The sequence below is a fragment of the Acipenser ruthenus genome, chromosome 1 (assembly GCF_902713425.1).
Source record: "Acipenser ruthenus chromosome 1, fAciRut3.2 maternal haplotype, whole genome shotgun sequence".
Classification (NCBI taxonomy): Eukaryota; Metazoa; Chordata; class Actinopteri; order Acipenseriformes; family Acipenseridae; genus Acipenser; species Acipenser ruthenus.
This window is the reverse complement of record NC_081189.1, coordinates 117,857,066-117,872,158: the sequence shown is the minus strand read 5'-3', so window position 1 is coordinate 117,872,158 and position 15,093 is coordinate 117,857,066. Positions and strand designations below refer to the sequence as shown.

Here is a 15,093-nt window from a genome sequence, read left to right as displayed (position 1 = left end):
TCATTTAATGAATTCTGATGGGCACTGCAATTATTTTAAAAAATAAAACTGATTCATAAGACATGATTTTTCAGAAGAGATCTTATTTTAGGGTGTTTTATTATTTAAATGTACAATATTCGCATCAGATGCACCGCAGATGTTTCATATGCAGGGTTATTAGAGTTGGCAATATCTTAACGTTTAAAAGCTAGCTGTAAACATTTAGAGCAGTGGTTCTCAACTCTGGCCCTCAAGATCCAATCCAGTCCAGGTTTTTACTCTAAGCAGGTTCGAATGTAGTTAATTGAAGCTGCTAAGAGGCAATTAACTAATTTAGGGCCTGCTAACTAATTACCACTAATTTAGAGAGTCGTCCAAGCGTTTAAATGTTGTAAAAATATGCAGACTCAATACAGGTGTTAGACAGTGTACAGTATGTATACAGTGCAGGCCAACTTACTTGATGGCGAAATAATGCTTAATACTAAATGTAATCCTACAAAATGCAACAGAAACTGAACCCATTAGCTGTTATACAGAACCCACTTTTGAAGGGAATGCTGAATGAGTTTAATACAGTGTTTGACGCAGGACAACGGGCTACAAGCGACAAGGGAGGAAGAGAATCAATCACCTGCAGTAGAACTCTTATCAAAATGCCCCTTTCTTCTCGGTCTCCCTGGCATTTCACCTCACGCTCTTAAATATTTATTTACACCTTTTACTTCATCAAATCAGAACGAGGAGGCAGGAAGAGGGGTTTGCCTGGGGGGGGGGGGGGGGGGCTAGGCAATAGCTCCTGGCAGAACTCCCAAAGTTATATTACACTACAAGTAGATTTTTCCTTCCAGCATGTCAATAAAGAGTAATAGTCATGTTACCTGGTTACTATCCGACACAGGGGATTGAACATGGAACAAAGTTTAGAGTTCCTTCAAAGCTATACAAGAACGTTTACAAACAAGGGGAAGCCATTCGGCTCATCTAAGCTCGTCCGGTTCCAAGTTTAGCGGCTTGTTCTCAGAACCAAGTGATTCTGCCTCAACAACATGGCAAGTTAGAACATTCCATACCCTCATATCACTCTGTGTGAAGTAGTGTCTCCTTACCTCAGTGCTAAGTTTAATCTCCACTTCATTTCTAATAGGGCCTCTGGTCTTGATTTCTGTACTGCGTGTAAAATATTGGTTTGGGTCAAAACAGCAAAACAATCAAGAACGAGTTACATCACAAATGTTTTTTAAAGCTTCTAGTTCGGTGGTTTTAAACCCTGGTCTTGATGTTCCCCAAGGATTTGAACCTTAGTTATTACCCCTTCAACAATGTTCCGTTGGCCCATGTCCCCATACAGCCTAGTTCTTGCCCTTTCCCTCATTCTAACTCCCTGCTATCTCTCCCTCCTGCATGTTCACGGTACCCTCATGGCAGCCCTTTCCTTTCTTCTCTCTCTCTCTCTCTCTACGGCTCCCTGCTTCCCTGAGCAGCTCCAAAGCGCTCAGTCTTGCATCTCAATAAGCTCAGCACACTCACTCCCATCCTCTGCCCCAGAGCTAGAGCTGCAAGAAAGCAAGCAGGCAGGCAGACTCAGGTACCCCATGTCCATATATATATATATTTTTTTAAACTAAATTAGCGTTTCTCAGTCTGCGTACCAGCCCTGCACTCATAAGCCACTAGCCTGCAGCTATTCTGAAGGTGTACACAAAGGGCTCCTCCACAGAGGTGCAAAACAGAGTTTCACAGTATGGGCGGTTGAGGAGTGGGTGACAGGTATATAAATTAGACAGGACAAAGAGAAATTAACCACTTTCCTTTCCCCCCCTAAATGGAATTTAGCTAGAATGCTCTGGTTTAAGGGCTATTTTAAAAGAAAGGTTTTAAGGGGGTCCCCCGAGTGGCTCAACCAGTTAAAGCGCTGCCGCTGGGATTGTAGGATGAGTCACACAGCTTGGATAGCGCCGGTTCACGTCCGGGCTGAGCAAAGAGGCCAAGGAGATTCCGAAAGGGCCGTCACATTGGCTCTGACGTTCCTGGGAAGGGGGATGGGGAAACTACCAGGGATTCCTTCTCCTCCTCGCGCAACAGCAAACACTACTGGCCAGACACTGAGCACATTCAGAGTGGATAAGAGGCAGGGCTGATCTCTGGGATCGGTAGCCCCGCCCACCTCTGCTCTGGATTGCTCGGTGTAAAAGCGATTCTGGCTTTAGGCTTGTGAGATCGGAGGATGCTCACACACCCTCAGAACATCTGTGCTGTGTGGGGACAGGCTGCGATGAGGAGAAAAAAAACATAAATTGGACATTTCAAATTGAGGGAAAAATAAATAATTTTTTTCTGTGCTCAACACCAGCGGGTTTTGTTATAGCCATATGTTCGGTAATCTTCTAAGAGAAGGGGTGATGCTAATGTTCAGTCTTTACTGGTAATGGTTAGGGACTAGAGAATAATAATGATAACAACAACTTCTACAAACCAAGGATTACTGTATATCCCGGTAGCTCTTCCATTCAGAGTGCATGCTATCGTTCCATAAAAATAAAATAAAAAAAACAAGCAATTCGCCACATTTTAGGCCAGCTTTTCAGTCACATCTGTGAACTGGGTTGCAGACTTAAATATGCGACAGTTCCTGAGGCAGCCCTGGGCCAGCACAGTAGTGTGAACATGGTGTAAGTTGAGCAAAATATTCAGTTAAATAAAAGTTTAGAAATTGTTATTATTAAAACAAGCAATCTCCATGTGTTTGGAATAAAAATGTTTCCTTGCCAGGTACATCATCTAAATATTGGATGATGTGATAGAATATTCGACTGTTAACCTGCAGGTTACAGAAACATAACTTTTGCATTTGTCTTTTGGGATTGTGTAATGTTTAAAAATTCAGTTTTACCATGATTCATTTGAAATTGCATATCAATTCAATTTGACACATATAAAGAGGTTGAATAAATGGGATTGTCTTATGGATTGACATATGTTGCAGAAAAAATTGATAAAAACAAATCATGTGTATTTCTATAGAGCATGCCCCACACGTTTCACATTCCAAACTATATTTCCACTGTATAAAGTAAACCACTCCCAACATACAGCTATCTGTTTGTCAGGGTTCATGAAAGAAAACGGAAATAAAAGTTGTTATCAATTGTAAGCATATGCCCTATTTTCCTGCCACCACACAATAAATGTACTTCCTGTGCAGCAGTAAGACCGTTCCTCTATGCAGTGTCAAGTGGGGCAACAAAGGCACCCTACAGACACAGATGCAATGCACACAAAGCCGGTGTCACTGGCATTTCTTAGCAATAAGATATTGTCACAGGTCTAACCTCCACATAGACAGAACATGGTTTGATACTGTCATGAATTCCACGGGTTCAGATTCCTTTACGTACTCTTTTGATTTGCTCAGCACACACTCTTATCTCAGGGGAGACGTTAGGAGGACAGAGATGTTATCACTCCTAGTGGGATATAGTTCGTGCTCTGGACCCGCAGTATATCCGGATGACTAATATAGTACTCAAGAAATTGACACTCATGTATTTAAAGTTTTTTACAAATCTGAGTATGATTAGTACTCGTTCTGTTTATTAACGGTTAAATATTGGATAGAGTAGCTACAGGCTACGTCGTATCCCCAGCTGACAGACACACTGGGCAGTCCAGTGTCTGAACAGATATCCATGTTAACACTTTAATACATGTATATATGCAATCAAGGCCGACAAGCAGGCCAAGAGCACGTCACCTAAAGTACCCAATGGTCTATTTCAGCACATTCAACAAAACACTCTCTTATTTCTAAAACATAGCGTGAGTCCCTTATAGCAATACATGCAATACATGTGAGGTAAAATAATAATTGATTAATGCTTACCCTTTAATATAAATCGTAAAAGGATATGACTGTCTTCACCAGGCAAATTAAACTGAGTTCAATCAGCTCCACCGTGTTTTGGTTTGCAGAAGATGGACCACCTTACCCTGTCTGGGATGAGCGTGGTAACTCCACTGTAATTTCTGTGCAGTTTTTATAGGTTTTTCGTCCCATTGGAATACATGGGACGCCTCAATTAAATCCAATCATTAATCAGGTGAGACAGTTCTTATCCATTTTACAAATAATAGTTTTCAAAAGATCCGGACTAACTTTTCAGAATTAATAGGTGTCATGTACTCAATAAATTCAAGACTTCATATTTGTCTAACTCCAAACCTATGATCTCATTCCTTGCTTTTCCTCCGAGCCCCTCCTTTATCTAAAAAGTCAAATGAACCAAAGTTCACAGGATCTCGGTTTATAATATAATATAAAAACACTACTGTTATATGTGCATGCAAAACATTATTTTTATAAATGTTATATATGAGAGATGTTCTTAATATGTGACATCATCTTCTAATTGATTATGTTTTACTAAATTAAAGGTATGTGTTTCTTTTAACCTCATGTTGTTTCATCATTTTGTTAATGAGTCAGTTCCAATTCCATATACCATTGTCTAACAGAGTATTTGACAAAAGATTGTCTCATGCAGTATTTAAGTCAATTAGTTTCACTAAGTTTAAGTGGTAATAGTTTTCATTAGAATTATTTATCCCTTAAAAATTATACTAACCAGGCTCTGACCTGTACCTGACTTCTGAATGTGCTTTTCCAAGCAGTTTCCCACAGTCTCCTGCTTTTTCCAAAGCCAGAGTCTGTGCAAAACACTTTATTAGATATATGACCTGTCCATTAAGCCATAATTTGTGCATATTATTTCAAGACATATACTTATCTGTAAAACCACTAACTCCATAAACCTTAATGCTCCCAAATCTATGAAACTTGCAGCTGTTTTACTGGCGTGGAATGTAAGAAAACCCCCGCCTTGTTCTACAGGCCATCTGATAAGGAGAGGCTCCCTTGCAATGCAGCAGTTTCACAGAACCACACAATGACTTCATCTACCATCATTAGACAACAGTATAGTGGATTAATAACAAGGTACATTATAGTATATTATTACAAACTTAACGCAAAAACATAACACAACACCTTTTATATTCTATAATTCAATGGATATCATAATGTCTAGAATCTGAATCAATCGATGAACCAACAGCTGTAGCTTGAACAAAAGTTATTGTATTCTTGCTCTTATTGTATTACTTGTATTGTAACACTTGAAATGTATTTGTTTACGATTGTAAGTCGCCCTGGATAAGGGCGTCTGCTAATAAATAAATAATAATAATAAAATAATAATACTGAGATCCTCCATGCGAAAGGTGTCAATATTTTACTGACCAGCCTAGCTGATTCAGCGTTACTTGCGACAATACAAACCCACAATTTAGGAAAATTATGGGTTTGTGCAGTGTACAAAATAGAATACCATAACGCCAAATACAACCCCCCTTCTCCATCCTCTCTACACACACTAGTTTCAGAAAGCACAGCACAAAAATCGCTCTAGAATGTCTTGACCTTGCCCCTGGCTGCGTGTGGCATTTGACAGCCTACAGATATGCCCACAACCTTGGCAAGACCTGCCTGCCGTGTCGACGAAGCAGAACAAGGGGAAGCAGAGGGGTTAATAGACCCCCCCCCTTTTTTGCACACTGCATATCGAAATCATTTTTTAAGCCTTGAGGTCTATATTATTCTATGTACAGTGCTTTCTGTTATTTCCCCAGTACCGTGTCAAAGCTGGTGGTGACTCTGAGCTCTCAATCTACCCACCTGCCCTGTAGCCCGTGACTGAAGCCCCAGAAGAGTTGTAATGGAGTTTTCTGTTTTTTCTATAAAGTACAGTACTGTGCAAAAGTTTTAGGCAGGTGTGAAAAAATGCTGTAAAGTAAGAATGCTTTCAAAAATAGACATGTTAATAGTTTATATTTATCAATTAACTAAATGCAAAGTGAGTGAACAGAAGAAAAATCTACATCAAATCAATATTTGGTGTGACCACCCTTTGCCTTCAAAACAGCATCAATTCTTCTAGGTACACTTGCACACAGTTTTTGAAGGAACTCGGCAGGTAGGTTGGCCCAAACATCTTGGAGAACTAACCACAGTTCTTCTGTGGATTTAGGCAGCCTCAGTTGCTTCTCTCTCTTCATGTAATCCCAGACAGACTCGATGATGTTGAGATCAGGGCTCTGTGGGGGCCATACCATCACTTCCAGGACTCCTTGTTCTTCTTTACGCTGAAGATAGTTCTTAATGACTTTCGCTGTATGTTTGGGGTCGTTGTCATGCTGCAGAATAAATTTGGGGCCAATCAGATGCCTCCCTGATGGTATTGCATGATGGATAAGTATCTGCCTGTACTTCTCAGCATTGAGGAGACCATTAATTCTGACCAAATCCCCCACTCCATTTCCAGAAATGCAGCCCCAAACTTGCAAGGAACCTCCACCATGCTTCACTGTTGCCTGCAGACACTCATTCGTGTACCGCTCTCCAGCCCTTCGGCGAACAAACTTCCTTCTGCTACAGCCAAATATTTCAAATTTTGACTCATCAGTCCAGAGCACCTGCTGCCATTTTTCTGCACCCCGGTTCCTGTGTTTTCGTGCACAGTTGAGTCGCTTGGCCTTGTTTCCACGTCGTGGGTATGGCTTTTTGGCTGCAAGTCTTCCATGAAGGCCACTTCTGACCAGACTTCTCCGGACAGTAGATGGGTGTACCAGGGTCCCACTGTTTTCTGCCAATTCTGAGCTGATGGCACTGCTGGATATCTTCCAATTGCGAAGGGAAGTAAGCATGATGTGTCTTTCATCTGCTGCAGTAAGTTTCCTTGGCCGACCACTGCGTCTACGGTCCTCAACGTTGCCCGTTTCTTTGTGCTTCTTCAAAAGAGCTTGGACAGCACATCTGGAAACCCCCGTCTGCCTTGAAATTTCTGCCTGGGAGAGACCTTGCTGATGCAGTATAACTACCTTGTGTCTTGTTGCTGTGCTCAGTCTTGCCATGGTGTATGACTTTTGACAGTAGTCTTCAGCAACCTCACCTTGTTAGCTGAGTTTGGCTGTTCCTCACCCAGTTTTATTTCTCCTACACAGCTGTTTCTGTTTCAGTTAATGATTGTGTTTCAACCTACATATTGAATTGATGATCATTAGCACCTGTTTGGTATAATTGTTTAATCATACACCTGACTATATGCCTACAAAATCCCTGACTTTGTGCAAGTGTACCTAGAAGAATTGATGCTGTTTTGAAGGCAAAGGGTGGTCACACCAAATATGGATTTGATTTAGATTTTTCTTCTGTTCACTCACTTTGCATTTAGTTAATTGATAAATATAATCTATCAACATGTCTATTTTTGAAAGCATTCTTACTTTACAGCATTTTTTCACACCTGCCTAAAACTTTTGCACAGTACTGTACACTTTTATTCTCCCTTCCAAAAAGGCAATTCAAACACATTTCTGAGCAGCTGGTTTAAAAAACTGTATATGCAATCACGGATTTGAATATTTCCTCAGCTTTGTTTTACAAGCAATACAAAAAAATGACCAAAGTCAAGGTTACATTTTTCGGAGTTGTTTTTCAGATTGAGAAACAGCAACATCCAACTGGTTTTGTAATGATGGGGCACGCTGATCTGTCTCTTAATTTAAGTAAGTTGTTCCCTGGTATGGTAGATGAAACAGGAAGCGCTCCTGGAACCCATCAGCAGAAAATAAATCTGATTGTAGTCAAGTTACAATGTCCATGAGAACTAAATTCACAAAACAAATCAATACATTTCAACTTACTGTGTGTATCACTGCAAAACTCCAGGCTTACATCTCTGAAAATACAGCCTACAACAGCCCAACTCAATACAAGGACAGAACTAATTCGTAAGGGAGGGAGAAACAACTCAGACACCTCATCAACTTACAGCCTCCAATCTCAGTGCAGAGAACGTTAGGTTATTATCATAACCCTGGTTCACTGAAATAGAAATGTAACTATTACTGAATGGGTATTTACCTCCTAAAGACTCAAAACCTGATTACAATATATCAAAGCTGCTAGCCTGTGATGCAGTCATGGCCCGCCCCCGAGGGCATAAGAGTATTGCGCTCACAGACCTCAGCGACATTTTTCCTTCAAGCCTGCTGCAAACATGGATGCAGCAACCTTGAAGGTTACTGGTTACATTTTTATTTCAAGGAACCAGGGTTATGATAACAACCTAACATTCCCTTTCAAGTATAAAATGTAACCATTAGCGAATGGGTCAGTAAATCCAAGCCTTTGCAAGGGCAAGATTGCCGCAGGACTGGAATGCTACAAGGCCAAGCCGAGGCTGCCTTGTGCGTTACTATTTCGGAATCCCAGGAACAAGTAGCTAGGGTTAAAAAAAATGTAGGGAGAAAGTCACACCTATGTCTGTGTTGTAAGGGTCGACTGAGAATCCGCCCTTAACACTAGTTCCAAAACCTGGGTTTTGAGGATCCACAACATTAGGTATATAGAACCTAGTGAAGTTATGGGAAGTAGCCCACACCGCTGCATTGCATATGTCTTCGAAAGATGCACCCTGGAATAAAGGCCACAAAGAGTGGGCAGTGAACTTCTCTGGAGGGGGCAAGTTAGCAGCTAGGCAACTGAAGCCTCTATCAGCAGGCCCAGCTTCTCCGTATCGTGTACCCTATATAGGGTGTCCATAAACCGGAAACAGCAGGGACTGTAGCTGGATGATCCAAGGATGACTGGATCTCAAAAAGAAAGTCTGGGAGCACTGGGGGACGGGGGAAAGGGGGGACTGCCTTGTCTGACCTGCTGTAGGCCAGGGCACTTGCAGGACTACAGTGGCCCTGTTGATCAGTGGAAGAAGCTCTGCTGACAGGGAGAGCTTAACCTCAGGGGATGTGCTGTCTGACTCCACGTCCTCAGGACGGGAACGCCATCTCCTGCTCGCCCACCACCTCAGAGGCAGCGGCGATGGACAACATGTCATCCTGCTGCCAATCTGCACTCGTACCCCCTGGGATCCCAACGGGACAGGCAGGGCTGAACATTCTCACAGTAAGTCTGCAACACTTCTCCATCTGCTCCAAGTCCACCGATGGCTTGGAACGCCGAATTTGCTTCCTCGGAGGAGGAGACGGAGAGGCAGAGGAGGATGAGGAAGACAGCGAGGACGGCTTCCTGCGTGGACTACTTTCCTGGGTGTGTCATCCACTCTCCCTTGGCAAGAGCCTTGGGGAGAGGGCGCAGCCACCTCTCTACCAGAGGGTGATGGGGAACAGCGCTGTGCAGGAGTGAGGGACAGAGAGTGCTCTGTAGAGCTGCAGAAGAGACATTTCTCCAGCGTGCACTTGGGAAATGTGCACAAAACTTTTAGAAACTGCTGTTCACCAGTGCCTCCTTCGCGTGCTATGGCTAGGTTAGAAGAGCATCTGCCGTGCTTGTCCTCAACAGACAGACTGGCCTTGCACGTCTCACAGGGATAAAACCCAGGCATTATACAAGTAGCAATGCAGTGTACAGCAACACTGTACAGGTGCTGCCTCAGTCTGCTTAAAGACAGCAACGGGGCTGTTCAAGACCTGAACAAGACGGGTGGTTGCAGGTCGGAACCGGGTCAGTGACTTTAGCACCGGGTCGGTAAGGGTCCACCAGTTGGCAGTTACCTCGGGTAGCACTGTACAGGGAACCCTGTGCAAGCTACTGGCAAAGCCACTCAGTCAGTACTCACACGAGACTGAGGGAAGCCTGCTTGTTAGAAGGAACTGACAGAATGAACTGACAGCTCTCATAATGGTGATGCAGAGCTGTCACCAAAACGGCATCAAGATGCTGTGGTAAAGATTGCAAGCAACCACAATCGAAACAGCCTCTTGGTCCCGCCCAGTAGCTGCTCTCACTACGTGTGCCGCAGCACGCGTTGCAGACAAGTCTGCGCTTAGTCTCTGTGAAAACAGAAAAATACGAGAAAAGAAAATATTTCTCATACAAAATACAGTAATAACAATTATACAAACCATCTCAATTTTGGCCGAAGCTAAAACGTGAATAAAACTATTGCAGCCTGGGGAGAGAGCACAAAGCCAGTCGGCTTACGTTGCTTGATCCCCGAGAAGGGGTGACTCAAGTAGCCGGCTTCACGCGGGGCACAAGGCCGCAGTGGGACGTAACAAACAGGCTGTAGTGCACAAATACGCGTAATTAGTGAAACTAATACAGCGATTTTTTAAATTAAATCACATATATTTTGTGTAAACACACAATAAATGCAAAAATCTATAGCAGATAAAGTAACAAGTACTTATCTGAATAGGCTCTCATGCGAGCAGCTTTGATATATTTTATTCAGATTTGGGGTCTTTAGGAGGTAAATACCCATTCAGTAATAGTTACATTTCGTACTTGAAAGGGAACTACAAGCTGGGGTACACTGGGTATCTTTGCAAAAAGAGACAGAAAATGTAACAAAGTGAGCTAAAGGGTAGATTTTTAACACAGCAAATGCTTAACAGAAAACTCTATCTCAAAACACTAGAAATAATAGCGTGAGGAATTTGTTCCTGTGGATCTTTAAGGGATCATGTAATTAAATTCATTTAGATCAAATATTCTATATCTAAATTATCCACACATTGCATTTCTTGCCTTGCTAATGTCATATCATGCGTGTTCTGGGTGATTTTCAGTTATTTGCTTACTCAGTATTTGCTTACTAACTATTCCAACACAAAATATTTCTGATGGGGCTCCCGAGTGTCGCATCTGATAAAGGCACACCGAGTGGCGTGCAGGATGCGCCCTATAGCCTGGAGGTCGCCGGGTCGAGTCCAGGCTATTCTATTGCCAACCGTAGATGGGAGCTACCAGGGGGCGGCTTAGGTCGGCCAGGGTGTCCTTGGCTCACCACGCACCAGCAACCCCTGTAGTCTGGCCGGGCACCTGCGGGCTTGCCTGTAAGCTGCCCAGAGCTGCATTGTCCTCCGACGCTGTAGCTCTGGAGGTGGCTACACGGTGAGTCTGCAGTGTGAAAAAAAAGTGGTCGGCTAACAGCACACGCTTCGGAGGACAGCGTGTGTTCATCTTCGCCACTCCCGAGTCAGCACGGGGGTAGTAGCGGTGAGCTGAGCCTAAAAATAACTGGATATGCCAAATTGGGAGAAAATAATAAAATAACTGCTGATTACTAAATTATATACAAAAAAAAAAAAAGAAACACACTTCTGAAAAGACAACACATTTTTTCTTCTTTTGAAACTTGCATTGCTTTCTTACACACTGCATATAGAAGACAGTTATTGGAGGGCAAGCACATTAGTGTCCCACGGAGCACTGATGCCCATCACAGATATATTGGGCACTGTGCAACACTGATATGATCCCCACACATCCTCAGGCTTTGCGGAGACACTTTGATGCAGTATTAAGAGTTTAATGAAGAACACTAGCCTGGTTGAGTCTCACCTCTCTCCTCCGCGACGCCCAGCAGCTTTGTTTGATCTTCCACACGACTGCTGCCACCAACAGCAGGGACAGGAAACAGCTGGAAGAGACAAGGGTCCAGTGAAAACACAGGAACAACTGCAACCAGCAACACCTTACACTTCCCTCAATGCTGCCCCAGCTTCCAGCTTTCTACGGATCAGTTCAACCAAATCCCTCCAAAACTGTCATTACAGGTTTCCTGGAGCAAATCTGCACAACAAAACCTACTAACAGGAAAGAAGGCGCTGAAGGAGGACAATTTCAGACTCTAGGTGAAATTAAGGTGGTGCGTACTATCTCGGATTTTTTTTCTTTTTTTTTTTTTTAAATGGAAGTACATTGCTATGACATGTAATTCTTTTAACCCTTTGCGGTCCTATGTCGGACCTGGTCCGACATTGCAAATTTCCCTTTCCGGTCCAATGTCGGACCCTGTCCGACATCATCAAAAAGACATAAAAAAAACAGGTCTCTAGTCGTTTTTTCTCCGGAAAAAGCCGAGAAAATGATTCAATGGCCGAGTGAGACCGATAGGAGCCAAAAAAGAAAAAAAAAAAAAAAAAAAAAAAAAAAAAAAAAAGGGCCGTATCTCATGAATAGAGATAGCCCCGACACCACATAGATAACACGGACATAAACAAACAAGATAGCTGCTTGTGCATCCAGCGCTCAAAGAATATCACAGACATTTGCAGAGCTTTTTTGAGATGTTATAGTAATAAAATGATGACTTGGATCGCATTATTGAGGAGTTTGGTGATAAAACGAGTGATCAGGAGATGATTTTATCGGTATGCACTACTATGTAGAGGTATGTAAAAAATACAGCGAACAAGGGGTGGGGCGGTGCTAGAGATGCAGTACTGAGTGTCCTGTTGATATGCAGTGCCTTTTAAACCTGTTTTACTATGAAAAAAATACTTTTAAAACAGAGCGTCTAAAATGAACTGCGCGTGTGAAAATAAATTGGAACTGACGCGCCTGAGACGCGCTGAATTAATGGACCGCTAAGGATTAAAACTGCACATTTGAGATCTATTTAAGTGAAGGTCGGTAAGATCAATGGCATCACTTTGCTAGCTACAAACATTAAGGGTTTAAGATGGAATCAATATGAGAAACACTTGTTTGTACATCCCTTTGAACTTTTAGAGCAGGGGTGTCCAATTCAGGTCCTGGAGGGCCGGTGTCCCTCCCGGTTTTTGTTCCAACTGTACCCTAAATTACTGAATTGGACCAATTAGAAGCTTAATTGGTCCAATGAATTAATTTAGGGTACAGTTGGAACAAAAACCAGGAGGGACACCGGCCCTTTAGGACCAGGATTGGACACCCCTGATTTAGAGAATCAGATTCCACATGCACCCTGTTCTGAAGTGCTGAGCAGAACCTGCTGCTCCCATCACTTTGTTTTCACATCCACCGGCTTATTGAAAAAATGAAATCATTTACAATCTCTGTACATTCCTCTCTGCTCTCCGGGCACCCCCAGCTCTAAACAGCGTGCAATCATTAGCTCCAATTGCATCCTCAAAACCAAAAGGTCTCACTTCATCTTCCTCCTCTTTGTAAAAGGAATGAAACTGACTCCATAACTGCACCTTCGGCATCCCAGAGGTGTCAGGGACCTCCTAACAGAACAGCTGGAACCCCAGGACTGCCTCCTAATAGAATAGAGCAGGACTGCCTCCTAATAGAACAGAGCAGGACTGCCTCCTTATAGAACAGCTGGAACCCCAGGACTGCCTCCTAATAGAACAGAGCAGGACCGCCTCCTAATAGAATAGAGCAGGACTGCCTCCTTATAGAACAGCTGGAACCCCAGGACTGCCTCCTAATAGAATAGAGCAGGACCGCCTCCTTATAGAACAGCTGGAACCCTAGGCCTGCCTCCTAATAGAACAGCTGGAACCCCAGGCCTGCCTCCTAATAGAATAGAGCAGGACTGCCTCCTAATAGAATAGAGCAGGACTGCCTCCTAATAGAATAGAGCAGGACTGCCTCCTAATAGAATACAGCAGGACTGCCTCCTAATAGAATACAGCAGGACTGCCTCCTAATAGAACAGAGCAGGACTGCCTCCTAATAGAACAGAGCAGGACTGCCTCCTAATAGAACAGAGCAGGACTGCCCCCTAATAGAACAGAGCAGGACTGCCTCCTAATAGAACAGAGCAGGACTGCCTCCTAATAGAACAGAGCAGGACTGCCTCCTAATAGAACAGAGCAGGACTGCCTCCTAATAGAACAGAGCAGGACTGCCTCCTAATAGAACAGAGCAGGACTGCCTCCTAATAGAACAGCTAGAACCCCAGGACTGCCTCCTAATAGAACAGAGCAGGACTGCCTCCTAATAGAACAGAGCAGGACTGCCTCCTAATAGAACAGAGCAGGACTGCCCCCTAATAGAACAGAGCAGGACTGCCTCCTAATAGAACAGAGCAGGACTGCCTCCTAATAGAACAGAGCAGGCCTGCCTCCTAATAGAACAGAGCAGGACTACCTCCTAATAGAATAGAGCAGGACTGCCTCATAATAGAACAGAGCAGGACTGCCTCCTTATAGAACAGCTGGAACCCCAGGACTGCCTCCTAATAGAACAGAGCAGGACCGCCTCCTAATAGAATAGAGCAGGACTGCCTCCTTATAGAACAGCTGGAACCCCAGGACTGCCTCCTAATAGAATAGAGCAGGACCGCCTCCTAATAGAATAGAGCAGGACTGCCTCCTAATAGAATACAGCAGGACTGCCTCCTAATAGAACAGAGCAGGACTGCCTCCTAATAGAACAGAGCAGGACTGCCTCCTAATAGAACAGAGCAGGACTGCCTCCTAATAGAACAGAGCAGGACCGCCTCCTTATAGAACAGCTGGAACCCCAGGCCTGCCTCCTAATAGAACAGCTGGAACCCCAGGCCTGCCTCCTAATAGAATAGAGCAGGACTGCCTCCTAATAGAATAGAGCAGGACTGCCTCCTAATAGAATAGAGCAGGACTGCCTCCTAATAGAATAGAGCAGGACTGCCTCCTAATAGAATACAGCAGGACTGCCTCCTAATAGAACAGAGCAGGACTGCCTCCTAATAGAACAGAGCAGGACTGCCTCCTAATAGAACAGAGCCGGACTGCCTCCTAATAGAACAGAGCAGGACTGCCTCCTAATAGAACAGAGCAGGACTGCCTCCTAATAGAACAGAGCAGGACTGCCTCCTAATAGAACAGAGCAGGACTGCCCCCTAATAGAACAGAGCAGGACTGCCCCCTAATAGAACAGAGCAGGCCTGCCTCCTAATAGAACAGAGCAGGACTGCCTCCTAATAGAACAGAGCAGGACTGCCTCCTAATAGAACAGAGCAGGACTGCCTCCTAATAGAACAGAGCAGGACTGCCTCCTAATAGAACAGCTAGAACCCCAGGACTGCCTCCTAATAGAACAGAGCAGGACTGCCTCCTAATAGAACAGAGCAGGACTGCCCCCTAATAGAACAGAGCAGGCCTGCCCCCTAATAGAACAGAGCAGGCCTGCCTCCTAATAGAACAGAGCAGGCCTGCCTCCTAATAGAACAGAGCAGGCCTGCCTCCTAATAGAACAGAGCAGGCCTGCCTCCTAATAGAACAGAGCAGGCCTGCCTCCTAATAGAACAGAGCAGGCCTGCCTCCTAATAG

General features: G+C 43.9%; 1 protein-coding gene across 1 annotated transcript in view; it reads right to left on the bottom strand.

Moving 5' to 3' along the window:
- Positions 1–15,093, bottom strand: part of LOC117421330 (attractin-like) — a 151,720-nt gene that overhangs the window by 28,658 nt on the left and 107,969 nt on the right. Inside the window, exon 26 of the mRNA XM_034035579.3 lies at positions 11,408–11,486. Within this exon, the coding sequence (XP_033891470.3) occupies positions 11,408–11,486 (79 nt within the window). The remainder of the gene's footprint in view (positions 1–11,407; positions 11,487–15,093) is intronic.